Source organism: Chrysoperla carnea, chromosome 1, assembly GCF_905475395.1.
Source record: "Chrysoperla carnea chromosome 1, inChrCarn1.1, whole genome shotgun sequence".
NCBI lineage: Eukaryota > Metazoa > Arthropoda > Insecta > Neuroptera > Chrysopidae > Chrysoperla > Chrysoperla carnea.
In genome coordinates, this window is record NC_058337.1 from 119,426,888 (window position 1) to 119,444,573 (window position 17,686).

Below are 17,686 nucleotides of genomic sequence, written 5' to 3' on the forward strand. Positions count from 1 at the left end.
AAATGCACGTAGCCTATATAATTTACGAGATGCATGTTTATTTCTTTTAATATTAGGTCAGTGAGGTTCAAAGTTTCTGGAAAATCGTAATTATGATTGCTATTTTGCAAATGTACAAGATGGTTTAAGATATAACAGCAGGACTTCTTCAGGTGGTAAATAACATTGAATTAATATCTCGCCGGGAAATCTTTCTATACAGGGTATTTTGACAATTAATTCAGTCAATTGTTTTTTTTACTTGTATTTTATTCTGTTTAACTCGACAAATTATATGCCTTTATAGTTTACGCCATTGTATTATAAAAACATCAATAATATTCGAAAGACTTTAACGTTTAAATTTGTATACAAAATTTATTAAACAAACATAATTTATTAATTCTGTTATGAGCTTGAGAATTCTTATATAATAAGTATAATAAGTATTGTTGAATACTAAAATGGTTATAAGCTTGAATATTTACACAAATATGACGATTAAGCAATTTTTGAACGAAATAATTTAATATATAATTAATTAATTTACTTCAGTCTTACCAAATTTTTCAATATTTTTAACTGTCTGCATAGAATTAAAGTGAGTTAAAAATTGAAAAGATTTAAGTACTCGTAAAATCTAATACGAATGTATACTTAAAACTGAAAAGTTATTCGAACAAAAAAGTACCTAAAATTGCTCTTTTTTATTTTGAAAAATTCAGTCATTGAAAATTCATACAGAGATTTGAATATTTAGTATAAAAAATAATTTTGAAGGAAATTTTAAGTCCTTAAACTGTGTCATTCCATTTATTTATAAAATGAATCATTAATTTACGAGTTATATCACGCGAAATGGAATAACATTTAGTGATGTCAAAATAGATGGAATAAGTTATAATCTGACTATTTTGAGGCAGATCGATGCAACAACTTGATACTTTTAGAAAATACTTTTGAATATGTCTAGTTGAGAAATATATTTTTTTTAAAAAGTCAATTTGTCGACCTATAACAGAATCGGCACAAATAAGGCTATTTTGACACCACTAATTGTAAATAAAAAATGTTTTTACCTAAATAAAAATTATTTCTATTTACTTTCTTTACTTCTACGAAGACATCCCATGATGTGGACTAGACGAGGGTGATGATTGTTGCTGGTGATGATTTATTGTTGGTGATGACGTCACGCCTCCGCTATTATTATTACTACTACTATTACCACCACCGTTTGATGAAGGTGGTTGTTGTTGAGAAGGGGGCGGTGGAGGTGGTACCGCTTGTGGAGGCGGTGGTGGTGGTGGTCCTAATAAACCTAATGGTGCACCCAAATGATGTCTACCAAGTAAGCCCGCTAACGGATGTGCACCGGGGAAATACTGTTGTAGTGCTGGATGTGGGTATAGTGGGTGATGTGGATGACGTGATAGTGATGCCATCTTTAATTTTTCAATTTCTGCTTCTTGTAAGCGTTTTGCTTTTGCACGACGATTTTGGAACCATATTTTCACCTGTAACAAAAAAGTTTTTCTTTAGTTAAAATTTTTTATGCTCCGGGAATTACGCTATTGGGAATAGCGATACTTTTTGGCTTTAATAGGACCTCATTCAAGCGACAAACATTGAAAAAAATTATTTTTCGAATAACTATAAGAACAACTAAGATATAAGGAATTAGAGATTTGCTTCTATCTCTTTCTAACAAAAAATAATTTAGCATGAAGTTTTTACGACAGACGTAGCATTTGACATACAGACAATGCCTGATCTCTCTGTCTAATATTCGTCTTATTGGATGTTTTATATGAATAGTTAAAATATATTCCAAAATTCAAGGTTAAAGTTGGTGTCCAGTTAAGGCCTTGTATAACTTATTTTATTCAATTTCTGATGAAGTGGGAATTGAATTCAGCTCTTTAATGTATGATTCTTTGTCTAGTGGAAAAAAAAGGAAATAACAATCCAGTTCTATGTTATTAATATCTCTGATATAAATAATACTCATTTGTGTAATATGTTTAGTTAAAATAATAAAAATAATAATAAAAACTTTTGTAAAGAATTTTAATTATATATCATATAAATTAATTGTTTTAATTACTGGAAAAATTAATAACATTAAATTTATATTATACTTTTATATGGCTAACAACTTTTATCGCACATTTTTAAGATAAAAAATAAAAACATTATTACTTATTTATGCATATGTGACTGCATATAAATATGTCCTATTAGCCAATTACAGAGAGTTGCAAAACTAATTCATAAGTTTTGAAAAACAGGGTAATTCGAACAATTATCTATTTTGCATTTTGCGATCGAGAAAAACCAGTGGAGTAATTTTTTTCTCATTTGTATTTACTGTTTTTGACATAATGTTGTTAGTGTTAATGAAATATTTTATGGAATTTCTGAATTTTTTGGCGGCTTTCATGCATACATATATGCAGGTACCGCAGTATTTTGGGACAAACTACGGCTACTTTGTAACAAAATAAAATCAGAGGTAAAACAAATTTATTTGCAAAACTACGTACTCTATTACATGTTGGTGTTAATTTCATAATTGTAAGGTGCGTTGAAGTAATAAGGAATTTAAGATATGCCTCATTTTTTTATAAGAAAATAAACTGAATCGCAAAAGTTAACCGTGTTTACAATGGAACCCCAATTTACAATAAAGCATCTACGAACTTTTCGCTATACCTTCTACTCTCATGGAAAATTTTGGAATCTAGATTTTCTTTGATAGTTTCAGGACAATTTAATTTATCGAGTATAAATTATTGCACGATTTAATTCTGCGAACATAGGTTATAATTAATACGAAAATAATTTTTATTGCAGGTTGCTTTACTTTCTCTAGTAATTAAAAATATCATTCCTATTGTTTACAATATATATACTTTGTAAACAAATAAAATGATACTATGTAATATCTGCGAGTTAAATTCATTATAAGAGTTAAATAATAATTAATTTTTAATTAGATTTATAAAATATTTTTTTTTATGTGTTTGTATGTTTGTTTTAATTATTTTAATTCAAATTAACAGATCATAAACTAATATTATTGCTTTATTATTCTTATTAAATAGTTTTTTATTCGTATTAAAAATATTGAATCTGATAATTCAATAACAAAAAAATTCCGTTTCACTGTTTTTCTGCAAGGCTCATGTATAGATATACCCAAAATCTTACTTACATAAGTAATTAAAGTGGAGCTGAGTAATTTAATTTACTTGAAAAGAAAGTAATTTATTTTACATTTACTAAAATTTTGAATTAATAAAAACTTGGTATAGTATACGATATATGTTTTGATATTCAATGTTTATTATTGAATTTCCTAATCTAAATATTTAATAGATGACGGTGGTTCCCCAAGGTTCTTTTATGGGCTTTTTGTCTATACTTTGCATTACATTTTGAAATATTATTACAAATATTGAATTTTTATAAAATATAAAAACAATAATTTGACACTTTTAATTGCAATTCTTTAATTATTTTCCTTTTGCACGCTCGTGCTAAATAAATTAAATTTTATTATAAATTAATAAAAATAAATTGTTTTTAAGATTTATTACTACAATTTACAAATGAATGTTTTTTTTTTTTTTTTTGTTTTTTTTTTAAACTTAAAAATGTTGGTAAACGTACTTCCGATAAGTCTAACATAAATCAATGTAAAAAAATAGTAAATAATTTTTATTTCTTGCAAATAATTGCATAATATAACTTTAATATAATTTTTGCATGGTTTTAATCGATGTGACTAATCGATTTTCCATTTAATATAAATTAAAATGTATAAAGAATTAATATGAACGTGAGTATGTTTTTCATTGTTCTAAGTCTGTTATTAGGACAGCAGTACTCACATTTATTCTTTATAAAAATCTCCGGTTGTCCACAAAATGAGAAAGTTCGATGGGAATGTTAATGGTCGTTTGGAAATGTGGAACATATTGAACAGAAAATAAGAGAAACGGTTCAAGAAATCACTCCCGAGATATGTAAAAGTGTATTTGAACGATTTTGTAAAAGAACGGTTATATTTATGGAACGCGGTGACTAAGAAGCTTCGGTAATTTTGAAACTTTTTTGTCTGTTCATCGTATATGTCGTTAATTTTTATTAACATAAACAATTTCTTTATTAATGAATAAATACACACCTGCGTTTCCGTTAATCGTAGTGAACTACTAAATTCTGCACGTTCAGCAATACTCAAATATTGTTTATCACGAAATTTCTTCTCCAATGCTAATAACTGTTGTGTTGTAAACGGTGTACGAGGTTTTCTATTTGGTTTATGTTTTCGTAAATTACATTTTAATTTTGGTGGTTCACCATTTGAATCTGCAACAAAAAAGACAAAAAATTATTATCTGAACAAAACTTTCATAGGATTTTTTATGGAGTCCAAGAAGTCTAAGAAATATATTGGTATTGTGTGAACTCGACTTCCGTAAATAGGTCGAATTGTCTACACTAAGGAGACTTACAAGGTTTCGACTACACGACTTATTGTACATCGGAATCGAAATATTTAAAGTTATTATTATTATTTTTTTAAAGATTTTTACTTTTTTTAAGATTTTTGAACTGGTCGATCGCTGGATTTATTTTTTTACAATTTTCACCAGGTCTCGCAGCAGAACACTTACGGTAATTTTTGAGAATCTATCTATTCAATGTTGTCCGTGTTTCTCCACGTATCTAATTATACCTTATTGGCTTAAATCGAGTAGGGTGTTAAGCCTCCACAGCGAAACAATATTATGGGCAATATGAGGTCTCTCGCCTACAATATTAAATTTTTTTTACCGTATATTCAGCGAACTATTGCTATGTTTCTAACGATACCTCATTTGTGGAAATTAGCTGAGGTATTCTTTAAAAATGTATATTCTTTACTTATTTTGTTTTCTAAAGTCGATTAACAAAGGTTATATCTTTTGATACATATCAGATTGGAATTACGGCAAAGAAAATTTTTTATCGTTTTGACAAAATTTTTGAGGCTGTCGCCCGCGGCTATTATTTATGTTGTAACATCAATTATCCTATATTTCTCCATCTGTAACTTCGATTCTAACAATAACGTAGTCGTTAAAAGATCGGACTGTCATGCGAAGCAAATATGGGGTATTGTCTTTAACTTGACATTTGCAAAAAAAAAAAAAAAAGTAAATATAATATCCTCCATTTGTTAATAAAAATCGCTATTGCGGAATTAAAAAACAATTTATAAATTTCAGTTAAATAAATATTAAAAACAAACCAAAATGTCCGTCACCTAAGTACCGCATATATGTATATTATTTAACCCTTATATTACAACATAAAAATCTTTTTTTTTTTTTTTAATTTTCAAAACACATTTGTTTCCGTTATATATTATTCTTATTATTTTAATTAAATATATAAAAAAAAGTATGATTTATAGGTGACAGTCGAGCCTACTATAAGTTGTGTTAGGCGATTAAAATTTTTGTTTTTAGCTATTATAATTATCTGAAAATGCGGGCCATTAAAATTCAATTAATTTATTCTAAAACTGTAGTTATATAGTGTCGTTTTTGTATATCAATACTAGAGTGATACCCACCCGCTTCGCTGAGTTTAAAAGTACAGTTTGATAAAGATTGCTATCGCTTTTCCCCTTTCTATAACACTCGAAATAATGGTAAGGATTGTTTTACACAGGTAAAATATATGTATGGTTTTCTATTTTTTTAAATGTATACTAGTCGTAATTTTTCATTGAGTATATTAGAGAAGATGGTCGTGAAATGTTTTATATTGACTATTTTTACAGAAATCTGTAATTTATGGTAATGTCAAATGACTGCTTTTACAGAAATCTGTAATTTATGGTAATGTCAAATTAAATTAATTTTTATTTTTTTTATTTTTTATTTAAATATCTTTATAAATTATATCTCATGTGTTATTCTGAAGTATGAGCTATATTGCCGTACAGTTTATTAAAAACCATTAGCTAGTTTTAGCGTGAAAGCGTAACAAACAAACAAACATGCTTACTTTCGCATTTATAATATATAGAGATAGTATTTATTAAAATTTTATAATTAAAATTTTTTTTCAAAGCAATGTTAAGATATCGGTACTATATAAAGTCATTCGCATCTGCTATATGTATATTATCGACTTTTTGTGTGTAAAAAATTTTGCGATATAATATATTTTTTGATGTACATTTTTGTTAGCTAAATTTTTTGTTTGTTTTGATGTTAATTAAACGAGAAACCCGTATATAAAGTGCAAAATAATAATATTATTAATTATTTAAGCTGCATTCTTAAACAGACCACCAGTCGAAAATAAGTTGGTTCAACCGTCTACTTAAAATTTTGTAATTCTATCCACTATGGTACCAATCAAGTTTAGTTGTATGTCTATCCACTATGTATACAGGTTGATTGGTTTAGGTCAATAAAAAAAATTGTGTTTAGTAAAGCGTAGAAAAATTAATGATAACAAAAATATGTATGGGATAACGATCGATTTAGTAATGGCGTTTCTGTAGAATAAACTTATTTTGATTCCGAAGGATGTACGGGTGTCGGAGCAGTTTTGGATAAAGGGCTTAACTTTTTTATATGAAGTTTAATTTCATTCTGTATATTTAAGGAGAGGTTTCCCGATTATAAAAATAAATAAATGACTTCAAAAGTAGGCATATTTAACATTGTTGGTCCTATGGAAAAACGGTAGATGGATGATGTTTTCATAGATTTCTTCAAAACTAGCCGTTAAAAAACCGATTGCTAGTAGGATCACAAATTTTAAAAAAAATATTTTTTTAAATTTTGATGGTGAATTATGCTATAACTTGACAATATAAGACGAAAAGTAAGAATAACATTTTTCGATATCAGAAGTAGTTTTCAAAATATCGAAAATTGAAAATTTTGTTTTTTTATTTATAGCTTTCGATATTTGGAAAACCAAGAATATCTGAAAATTTTCTTATTATTTTTCGTCTACATTCAAGAAGTTATAACAAAATTTATCATCTAAGTTGAAAATAATATACAAATAATTTCAACCACAAGTCTAAACTTGCCTTGGCGCTAGTACTACCTTAATATAAATCAAAATCGGACTCAATTTTTTAAAATCATTTCAGTACCTATATATTTTGTATCATCAATTTTATGAATTGCCATAGAGACTTCATAGAGACTCCGTTTCTCAAGAAAGAGACAGTAGTTTTGACAGTTTATTTCATCGATTTTTAAACAAAATTTAATTAAGAGTTTGCAAAATAAACGTACAGCTTTTGCAAAACATTTAGCAAAATAAACATACATAGTTTTGATCACTCTATAAAATTTAATTATAACAACAACGCATTAGTAATAAATTAGAAATAATTAGCACTTATAGTTAACATTATTCATAGAATTATTATAATTCTTAGATCGATTTTTGCAACAATTATGTATGATATTTTTTGCGTACACATATAATTATACATATTAGCTATACATTGTAGTTAGTAATGTAAAAAATGTGTCTCTATATATGTTTTATTATTCTTACTAGAAGCCGGATGTAATAAAAATTTATTCACTTTCGTATAATGTTGGCAGCAAGTAAATTCCACATATTTTCGGTATAATAAAATGATATAAACTTAAATTTGTGGAAAACCCATGACAGTGTTTATATGTATTCTTGCAAAATTTGTTTCTAATTCTCCAAAAGTTGGTGAGTTTTTTTGATTTTATTGGTTAGTTATGTGATGTGCGTGCTAGACGGGAGCCCCAATTCTGTTAACGTCAGAGATATTTTCTTTTCTCGGTTTCTACTAATTTGTTGTGTCCAAAGTAAGTGGAGGGGACCACTGAATTGATGGCATCGCTGCTCCTTTTCAAAATTTGTAATAATTTCATGTTTTACTTAAATTATGACTATTTTTCAATTATTTACATGTAATTGATACAGTAAATGTCAACTAAAAATTATTGAATAATTGTGAAAATTAAAGACAAAAATAATATTTTTAAAATGTAAATAAACATAACAACTTATTTAAATTGGTAAGAAAATAATTTAAAATTTTCAATTTAAGCCGAATATACAATCCATAGACTTATATGTTCATCCATAACATTATATTAATAAATTAGTGTGTCATTACCATGTAAACTCCTGGATTATTAAACTCATGCACGGTCCGAACATTACAAAAAGATTTTCTTAAGCAAAATAAAATTAAAAATAAACTTTAAAATACAATTAATAATAAGGTAATTTACTTCAACAGAAAATTGTTGGTCTCTAAGAATCATACCCACCTCGGCTAAAAGCGTACTATGCGCAATTCAAGTTTTTTTTTTCCCATTTCTTTCAATCTTTATACGCAGTACAATTAAATAAAAGTTTTTTTCTATAGGAAAATAATAAATTTTAAATAAAAATGTCACAAGCAAATAAATTAGCTTGCAAATAAGTCGTGTTGGTATGGCCTTTAGCGGTCAGATCCAATAATTTCTTCAAATGAAAACGCCGGGAATTTCAAAAAATCCTTAATTTTGATTTTTAGATTAAAAACAATTATTTTGTATTCAATAATTTTAGTTCTGCTAAGAAAACAAAATTTATAGCAACAATTTTGGTATATACCAGATCTACATCTAGATTTGATCATCAATTACAGAAAAATTGAATTTCTCGGAGTTTGAATTCCAAATTTTGTTTTTGTCACTAAAAGCTCTTCTTTTCGACTACCATGCATTCCAATTTTTTACATTTGCACACATACATTTTACAATTTTATTTTTTCAGTAACCTCAAAGCATGAGAATTTCGTTTTTCGGGGTGAAAATAATAATTTTTTTCTAGATAGTTAATAAAAAAGGATATAATAAATATTAAAATAATAACACCAATTATCATTATATTTTAAACTAATTTTTTCAAGCTACTTCAAGTACGCGTTCTTATATTATATTACTTAAAGAGGAAGTCTTGTTTTTAAACGTTTTTACTTCTAATTTATGCTGATTGATATAGTCTTTCGATTACTGTATTATAAAGGTGAATCATTCTATAAATTCTGACAAAAAACACATAGAAAATTATTACAGAAAGGTGTTTAATTTCCCGTCTTTTTTTTTCGGAAATCAGCTATCGTAATTCATTCTCGATAATAACATAATTTATTAAAGGTAATGTTTCCTCCGATAACGAGAACAAGTTAGATTTTATAAAATATTAAAACTGTAAATAATTTAATTTTAAAATAAAACAAAAACTATTTAAAAAATCACAAAACCCGACTTTTTAAATATGGCGCCTTATGGTCGCCATATTAAATTTTCACTATTGCCATTCAATCGGTAGCACTCTCAAGGTTAAGAAAAATCAATTGACATCAGAATCATCAAAATCAGCCGACTCGGTTGGTCTCTAATGTGCCAAATAGAAACACGCATATCTTCTTTTCACATTATGGCGTCTGGCGGTCGCCATATTGAATTTTCATTACTGCCATATCTTTAGTAGCACTTGCAAGTTAAAGGAAAAACGATTGACGTAAGAATCATCGAAATCGGTCGACGCATTTGGCCTAGGTGTGCCACATAAGAACAGACATAGACCGATAAACACACTACCACTCATTTGCGTTGCTCAGCCGGGTAAAATATCAGCTCGTTATTTCTCAGCTTATTGCAGGTAATATTTTAAAGATTTGGATCCGGAGCTTTCATTGACCTTTGAAAATTGAATCTAATGCCAGTATTTACATCTGAGTACACCTAACGATACAAAAAGCGAATATTTTTGGATGCGCTTTAAACAAACCCACCCCTTTCCTCTCAGTGAATTTTGGAAATTATTTTAGATAGAAAACTTTATTAATAACATTAGGAAAGTTGTTCATCTGTTTTTTTTTGGAAAAACTTTTTATGGCAAAAATGGCAAAACAAGCCTCTAGACCTTTTACTTCATTTATACACTTAATATTTCTCACAACAGCGATATTTCTCAATAATGATTCGCAAAATATGGGCAGCGAGTTGTTTTTCTGCTCTTCAATATTTTTTCGCTTTCAATTTTTTTTAATTATAAAACCCGACATTGTGGTAAATGGGTAAAATTCATGTTGGTGTTCTTTTTATTTTCGCAGATATATCTGAAGAGAGGCCACCATAGTGGATTCCCATGATTAAAAAATGTATATACATATGTGAATAATAAATTAAAATATAATATTTTGAATTCTACTAAGAAAATATTCAATTTTTTTGTTTTCTAATAAAAAAAACCGTAATATCTAAATATTCCCATTTAAATTCCTTCTAATTATGTTTAACATTGAATAAATTAACAACATATATATATATATATATATATATATATATATATATATATATATATATATATATATATATATATATATATATATTTATTGCTTAATTCCTAATTTATAGTTAATTATATATAAATAATTGTCGTCGGTAATTAATGAATAATTATGAGGTAATTAGTTTTATGTATATTCAATATATAAATATAATATGATTATATATATTTATAATTGATATAAAATAATTCCATTTTAAATAAAGATAAAAATATATTTAAATTTCATTCTCTATCTTATATTCATAAATTTTAATTAATTAATTATATAAACGTATTATTATAATAATTTATTGAAGGATACTTCATTTTTTTTGTTTTGTTTTGATAAATATATAACTGCAGCTGCATTTTTATTATTGTAGAAAAGCTAATTAGCTAATAGAATTAAAAAAAAAAATATATATATATATATATATCAAATTTACTATTATTTAATTTTAATTTATTTATTTTTAATTTAGTTTTCAAATTCAATATTTGAATTTATAAAAATTCAATTATTTACATGTTCGTGAAAATTGATACTACTTATATGAATATTTAATTTAATTTAATCATTACTCAGGAAAATATTTTGAAGCAACACTTTTTACCTGGGGCTAGTCTCAAAGTTGGTGGTTTTCGTGCAAGAACTGAAAACACCCAATTTCATACAATACCTATCCCTAAATATTAAAAATTGTGAAAGACAGGTTGTTTGTTTGTTTGTTTGTGACGCTTTCATGTAAAAACTACCGAATGGATTTGATTGAAACTCTACAATAATATATAGCTCATACATACAACTAACACATGAGCTAAAATTTATAAAGATACATTTAAAAATAAAAATTAATTAAATTTAGTTTGACATTCCATCTATGAGTCATTTAGAGTCGTTTTGAACCAAAAACTAAAGATTTCTGCAAAAATGTTAAACATTAAAAAGCAAAAATGGTATAAATACAATTCATAGCTATCTGTTCTCATACATTCAATAAATTATGGCAAATTTACATTTAATAAAAAATTTTAAACTGTACATATATTTTACCTGTGTAAAACAATCCCTACCTCTATTTCGAGTGTTATTGAAGGGGGATATGTGAGAGCAAGAGAGGTGAAGGCTTTAACACGGGGGTTTTTACCAACCTGTACTTTTAAATCAAGTGAAGCGGTGTTTTATAATAATTTTAGAAGTCATTGATATTTTTTTTTTCTAATTATAATGTTTTCTAAATAGTACCAATACAGAGTTGCTAAGAATGTATTAAAACCAGACATTCAAATTATGCTCATTTAGAGTTTTTTACAGCCCGATATTGCGCAAAAACGAGACTTTTCTGACACTATGCTCATAGCGAAACAACAACCTTAAGTATTAGATATTAATTTTTTATCGCTGTTGAAGATATATAGTTTAATTAAACGTACCGACTGGTCTTTCAACAAAAACGTTGATCGTTTCCGTTTAACAGCACATTTAAGTTAGATAAAGTTGCAATATAGATAAATTTATGCATTTGTAAATACCAGTTATTATTAAAAATGTAGCAACTATTTCTACAAATTAAAATTACTTTCACATGTAATGTTATAAATGTTCTAGTAATTAAAAGTAATAAATGTATAGGTACAGACATCTATAAATGAAATATTTTTATTGTTAAAAGTATAAAAATCGAAAATTAATTGACAATAAAAGTTTATTTTGATGGTAGATAAAAATAGCTTAATGGCTGCTGATGGACACTGAAACTTAAAGGCTATACTCAGGACATTAATTTATTATACCATGTATACATATTATATGAAATATATCAAGGTACCTATACTAAGTTTAGTCCCAAGTTTGTAAGGCTTAAAATTCTTGATACTACGAACAAAATTTTTGTATAGGTGTTCATAAAATCCATTTTGACTGTCCTTTCGTCTGTCCGCCCGTCTGTCTGTCTGTGTACACGATAACTCAAAAAAAGAGATATCAAGGTGAAATATATTTTAAAGTGAATTCAGGACGTAAAAAGTGAAGGCCAGTTCGTAAATGAGCATCATTGGGTCTGGAGTTTAAATGTAAAAAATGTTCCTTATAAAAATATGAACAACTTTTGTTTGAAACATTTTTTGGTAAATATCACTGTTTTCTCATTAAATCGGAAATTAGCTGCAAATTAAATAGTATGTATTAAGAGTGGCCATCTTTCTTTACTTACATGACGTAAAAAAAAAAAACTATTGCGTTGTCAACACTGTCCATACATGGTATTTCAACAGCTAACGCAGTTAATTGTTTGTTTTTACGTTTATGGTATTTTTAACCGACTTCAAACAAAACAGGAGGAGGTTATCAATTCGACTGTATTTTTTTAATTTTTATTTTTTTATATTTGTTACCTCAGAACTTTTGACTGGGTGAACAAATTTTGATAATTCTTTATCTATTTGAAAGCTAGTGCTTCCCGTGTGGTCCCATTTTATTTTGGTCGAGTTCTGATAACGGTATCCATCAGAAAATCATAAAAGTCTTAAATTTGCATTAAGTATGCACGACAAGAGGATGAATAACTCAATATCACGCCAACTGATTTCGACGATTCTTTTTTTAGTGATAAATTAGTTAGTGCACTTCAGGTTCACTAAAAATCACAAAATAAAAAAAACAAACAAAAACAAAACAAAAAGAAAACCGACTTCAAAAGAAAAATTTTTCCAAAACAAATTAAAATGCACTAAAAAGTAAAAAAATAACGATAATATAATGTAGTTAGAATTATTGTTATTTTTGGAGTCGGTGTCAACCAAGCTAATGTTGCAAACTGTTCTGTCAGAGTCGTTTCTTTGGCTGACACCGACTCCAAAAATAACAATAATTTTAACTACATTATATTATCGTTATTTTTTTACTTTTTAGTGCATCTTAATTTGTTTGGGAAAAGTTTTTCTTTTGAAGTCGGTTTTCTTTTTGTTAAAAGTTTTTTTTATTAGACATATTTGAGATCATGCAGTGTTTTAAAAAAAATACAGTTTCTTTAAATTTAATAAGTATTAATTATTTATTAAACCTAATAAATTATTAATAGTACACACAAAAACACCTGGATATTAATAAACATACTTGTAAATACTAACATTTACTAGTTTTCAAACAAAACTATTAATTAGACTTAATATTAGAATTTGTCTTTCAACGAATGTTGAAATTGAATGTTCTTTTTAAATTTAAACGCTAAGTGTGTGTAGAAAAAGACAATATTATGCCACTATAGCTAGACTATCTTTTTCCAAATAAACTAAGTGTGTTACACTGAGATAAAAAGAACAGAAACTGATGAATTGTGGTGGTCCTATTAAATGAATTATTATCTACTTTGATTTTTATAACAAATAACTAAAATAGTTTTAATGAAATAAAATATTATTAAAATAGTTTTATTAGTGTCTGTAGGGCGATTCACAAACATTCATATCTATCGTTTTCGTGGTAATTATCACAAAGAGCGGTACTTATCGTCAAATGCGATTCACAAACATTTTTTACCGACGGTGGCGGTGTGATACTTATCGTCTCTAGGCGTTAACTTAACAACAAATTTTATTCTCGTGGTAAGTATGTAACGTCTCTGTCGCTTGGGCAATGACAAGATTTTAATTAAACAAATGTCAAATTTGATTACAAAATAAATGTCATATGCATACTAATTGATTTTATTTATTTATTTATTTATTTTTTTCTATTAAAATTGCAAAGTGCATAATAAAATTTCTCAAATTTAAATTTAATTAATATTAAAAAGATACTTTAATTAATTAGTTTAGCATAAGGTCTTTATTTATTTCTGTGCTGTGTGGTGTTCTTATTTGATAGTTAGATTTTAGGTAAGTAATTTTCTTTCGTTATATTCTATTCGTATTCTTAAAATGATATTGTTATTTCAGTAACAATGTATATTGTTATCTCAGAATTAACAAAAAAATTTCTTAAAGTTATTTCAAGCATTGTTTATAAAAAATGTTACTGATATTTGCAAGATGGTTTTTGCAGATGATATTTGCAGACTAATTGTTTTATTTAAAAAAGTTTTGATATTTAAAGTTTCTTTGATATAAATTTTTTGATCTTTATAGCAATGGCTTACACAGAAGCTGCAGCGGACCTCCTCGATTTCCATAATAAGAGTCAGGATACATTTTAATTGATAATGACGAAGATGATGGTATAATATAACAACCCTCATGATGTGGCAGTGTCAGTTCAAAATCGTTTGATTATGGGAGAGATGTAGGATGCATTATATTTATAATATTTTTTAATACATATAATAAATATTCATATTTTTCTAACTATTGTTTTTTTTTTAATCAACCCACAACCAATTAGATTACCTTTGTTTTGATGATTATAGAATACTTACAAATACATCGAGCTAAAAACTAATTGCCCTTAATGTTAAAAGTTTTCGGATGTTTAAGTTTAACTCGTGGTTAATAAATTATATTTCATTTTCAAAATATCACAGACGATTATGTCTTAATCTAATTGATAGATATAAATAATCGATTCGTAAAATTAGGTTTTTGAAATGACGATGATAATACCGGTATTTAGGTTACAACTAAATTTAAAAAATTCATTTTATTTCAAAACTTTATTAATAAAAATATTTACATTTCAATATATATTAATTCAACATTCTTTTTTATCTAATTCTTTTCTAAATTATTTTTTCCTCGATGAGTTGGTGAAAATTATGTTCTTTTTTCTAATTAATTTCAAAACTTAACTAAAACGAATAAAACAAAACACACATACGCACAAAAACACGAAATTAAATGATTATCAAAAATAAAAATAGTATATTTTAAAAATTATCATTATTATTATTTTTATTTGACACATTTAGTTTATTTACATGTGAATTTAGTTTTAGTAATTTTTGTTGGTTTGTAACAAAAAGTAACTAACTTTTATTTAATAATTTTTTAATACATATAGAAGTCTGTGAATAAAGTCGATAAGAAATTTAACGTTTTTTTCACTAACATAGAGTGTTTGTGAATCACCATGACGTTAGTGCAAACGCCAAAAAATGATAAGTATCATTTCTGTGGTAATTATCACGAATGTTTGTGAATCGCGCTACTGATCTAACTAAGTTAACCTTTATAGATATAGATTAAGAAACAATAATATTTATGTTTCCCTGTACACTATAATAGTATATAAAGTTTTTTTAATACCTAAAATAGATTTTTTTTTCATCGGGTAATAAATTTTTTTGTAAATGAAAGACCCAGTTATCAAGTCCCACGGGAATGCTGTCGAACGGGATAAAAAGTATCCTATGTCCTTCTCCTGGCTCTAAACTACCTCCCTGCCAATTTTCAGCTAAATCGGTTCAAAAGTCTAACAAAGTATGGCAGTCATAAATTGGGTTTTTGGCCCAAGATATTAGGAAAATGTCCAGTTGTTCACATGTAGGAAATTTTTGCAAATTTATTATTTGAGAACATATATTAGAACATATTAAATTTTCATTAATATTTTTTATATTATTATAGTAATTGATTGTTAATGGAAAATTTCTGATTTTAAATTCATTTTCATTCAAGTTATAACAATTTTACCGCTTCAGAAGTTATTCTAATAATTTAAAAAAAATAATTATCAGACCACTTTTGTGTGGCTGTAATTTTTATGTGATTTTGTATCAAAATAGTTTAAGAATGTATTTTTAGCAGAAAGAAATTCGACTGCCTTCATCAAATCAGATGCAATATACACTTTTCTACTTAAGTTCGATAAGGAAAGAAATATAAAAAATCCATTGGTCTTAAAGTAAACTCTCGAATACCATCAAAATAATCAATATCATCAAGTGGAGCATCAGATGGAAGCAATAAGAAATAGTGGGCAGCTAAGTAAACTTCTCATTGCACTATCAGATGCATTACCTCTTGACTCTAAGAACGATTTCTTGATTTTTCAAATAACAATATCTCGGGAAGTACGCATCGGATCTAAATTTAATAAAGAGCTTTTTCGTTCGTCTCGGTGAGTTTAACCTTTTAGTATAGTTTTTCAGGAATAATTCTCGAACACCCCGTATAGATTATAAATAAAATTTAGTTAGTAAAAGGTTGAAAACCCGGTATTTATAATATGAACAATAATAATCTGTTAATTTATACATATATGATACTCGAATAAATCATATACTCAGTCTGAATGTTTATTGTTACTGGATACATAATAAATATATTAAAAGATTTATATGTTGAAATGATTCATAATTCAGAATAATCATACTGTATGTATGTATATCATTCATTAGGAATATAATATTTAATTTAATTTAATAATATTAATAACGATCTACAATTTATCTATCAAGGTGAACAACCATTTATTTATTAAATAATACTGGATGATCTATACAAATTGATACTTAATTGATTCATTTATAGTAAAAATTATTTTGTAATTTATTTGTTATAAGCTCTTTTTACACATTTTTGAATATCTGGTTATAATTTGTTGATTAGATGACAAGGTTCTGAAATGCACTTATTGGCTTTAAACCAGCATTTAATACCATACTCGCTATACTAGCATGTAAAAAGTATGTTTTTAATAATTAATTTCTCGTAAACTGTACCGAGAAACGATTTGAAATTTTAACACAAGACGTATTAAGGCATTTTGATACCAAAACGAAGGGGCTACCATAAAAGTGAAGTTTTGTGTGTCAATTTTTACGCTTTCAGTGTATTAATACGCCTTCTGTATAGTCAATAACTATACAGAAGGCGTATTTCAACCAATATTAACTGGATTTTAGTCAATAAGTGCTTTTAAAAATGATTTACCATTTACATAAAAACTTTTATAAATATTCCTCAAATTTGAAGCTTTCAAAGCATACCAAAATTAAGAACTGTACATAAAAATTAAAAACTGTTTTTGGCAAAAACACTGACTTTGATAGTTAATTTCTCCTAAACCGTTCAAAGAATCGATATACATTTTTCACAAAAGACATATAACAGATGGATTAATCTATATATATAAAAAGAGAGTGTTTGTTTGTATGTCCCCGATTTTCCCTAAACCTAACCATTGACCTTCGGTAGGGGATTATGTCATTGGGTAGCCCTTAGGCTCCCATTGTGAATAAGGGAGTTTGGTGGGGGTGGAATTAAAAATGATCTAGGAATTCATAGAAAATAGATTTAAAAAATAGTTCTAATAGTACAATAGGCCCCACTGTCAATAGTACAATTTTCACTAGATGGCGCTACTGGCGCA

At 26.7% G+C, this 17,686-nt stretch overlaps 1 protein-coding gene across 1 annotated transcript in view; it reads right to left on the minus strand.

Annotated features, from left to right (window-relative positions):
• Window positions 1-957: 957 nt before the first annotated feature.
• LOC123305938 (NK1 transcription factor-related protein 1) overlaps window positions 958-17,686 on the minus strand; it is a 72,143-nt gene continuing 55,414 nt past the window's right edge. The window contains exons 2-3 of the mRNA XM_044887777.1: window positions 4,172-4,356; window positions 958-1,496 (exon numbers count right to left, since the gene is read on the minus strand). Coding sequence (XP_044743712.1) covers window positions 1,095-1,496; window positions 4,172-4,356 — 587 coding nt within the window. The 3' untranslated portion in view covers window positions 958-1,094. The remainder of the gene's footprint in view (window positions 1,497-4,171; window positions 4,357-17,686) is intronic.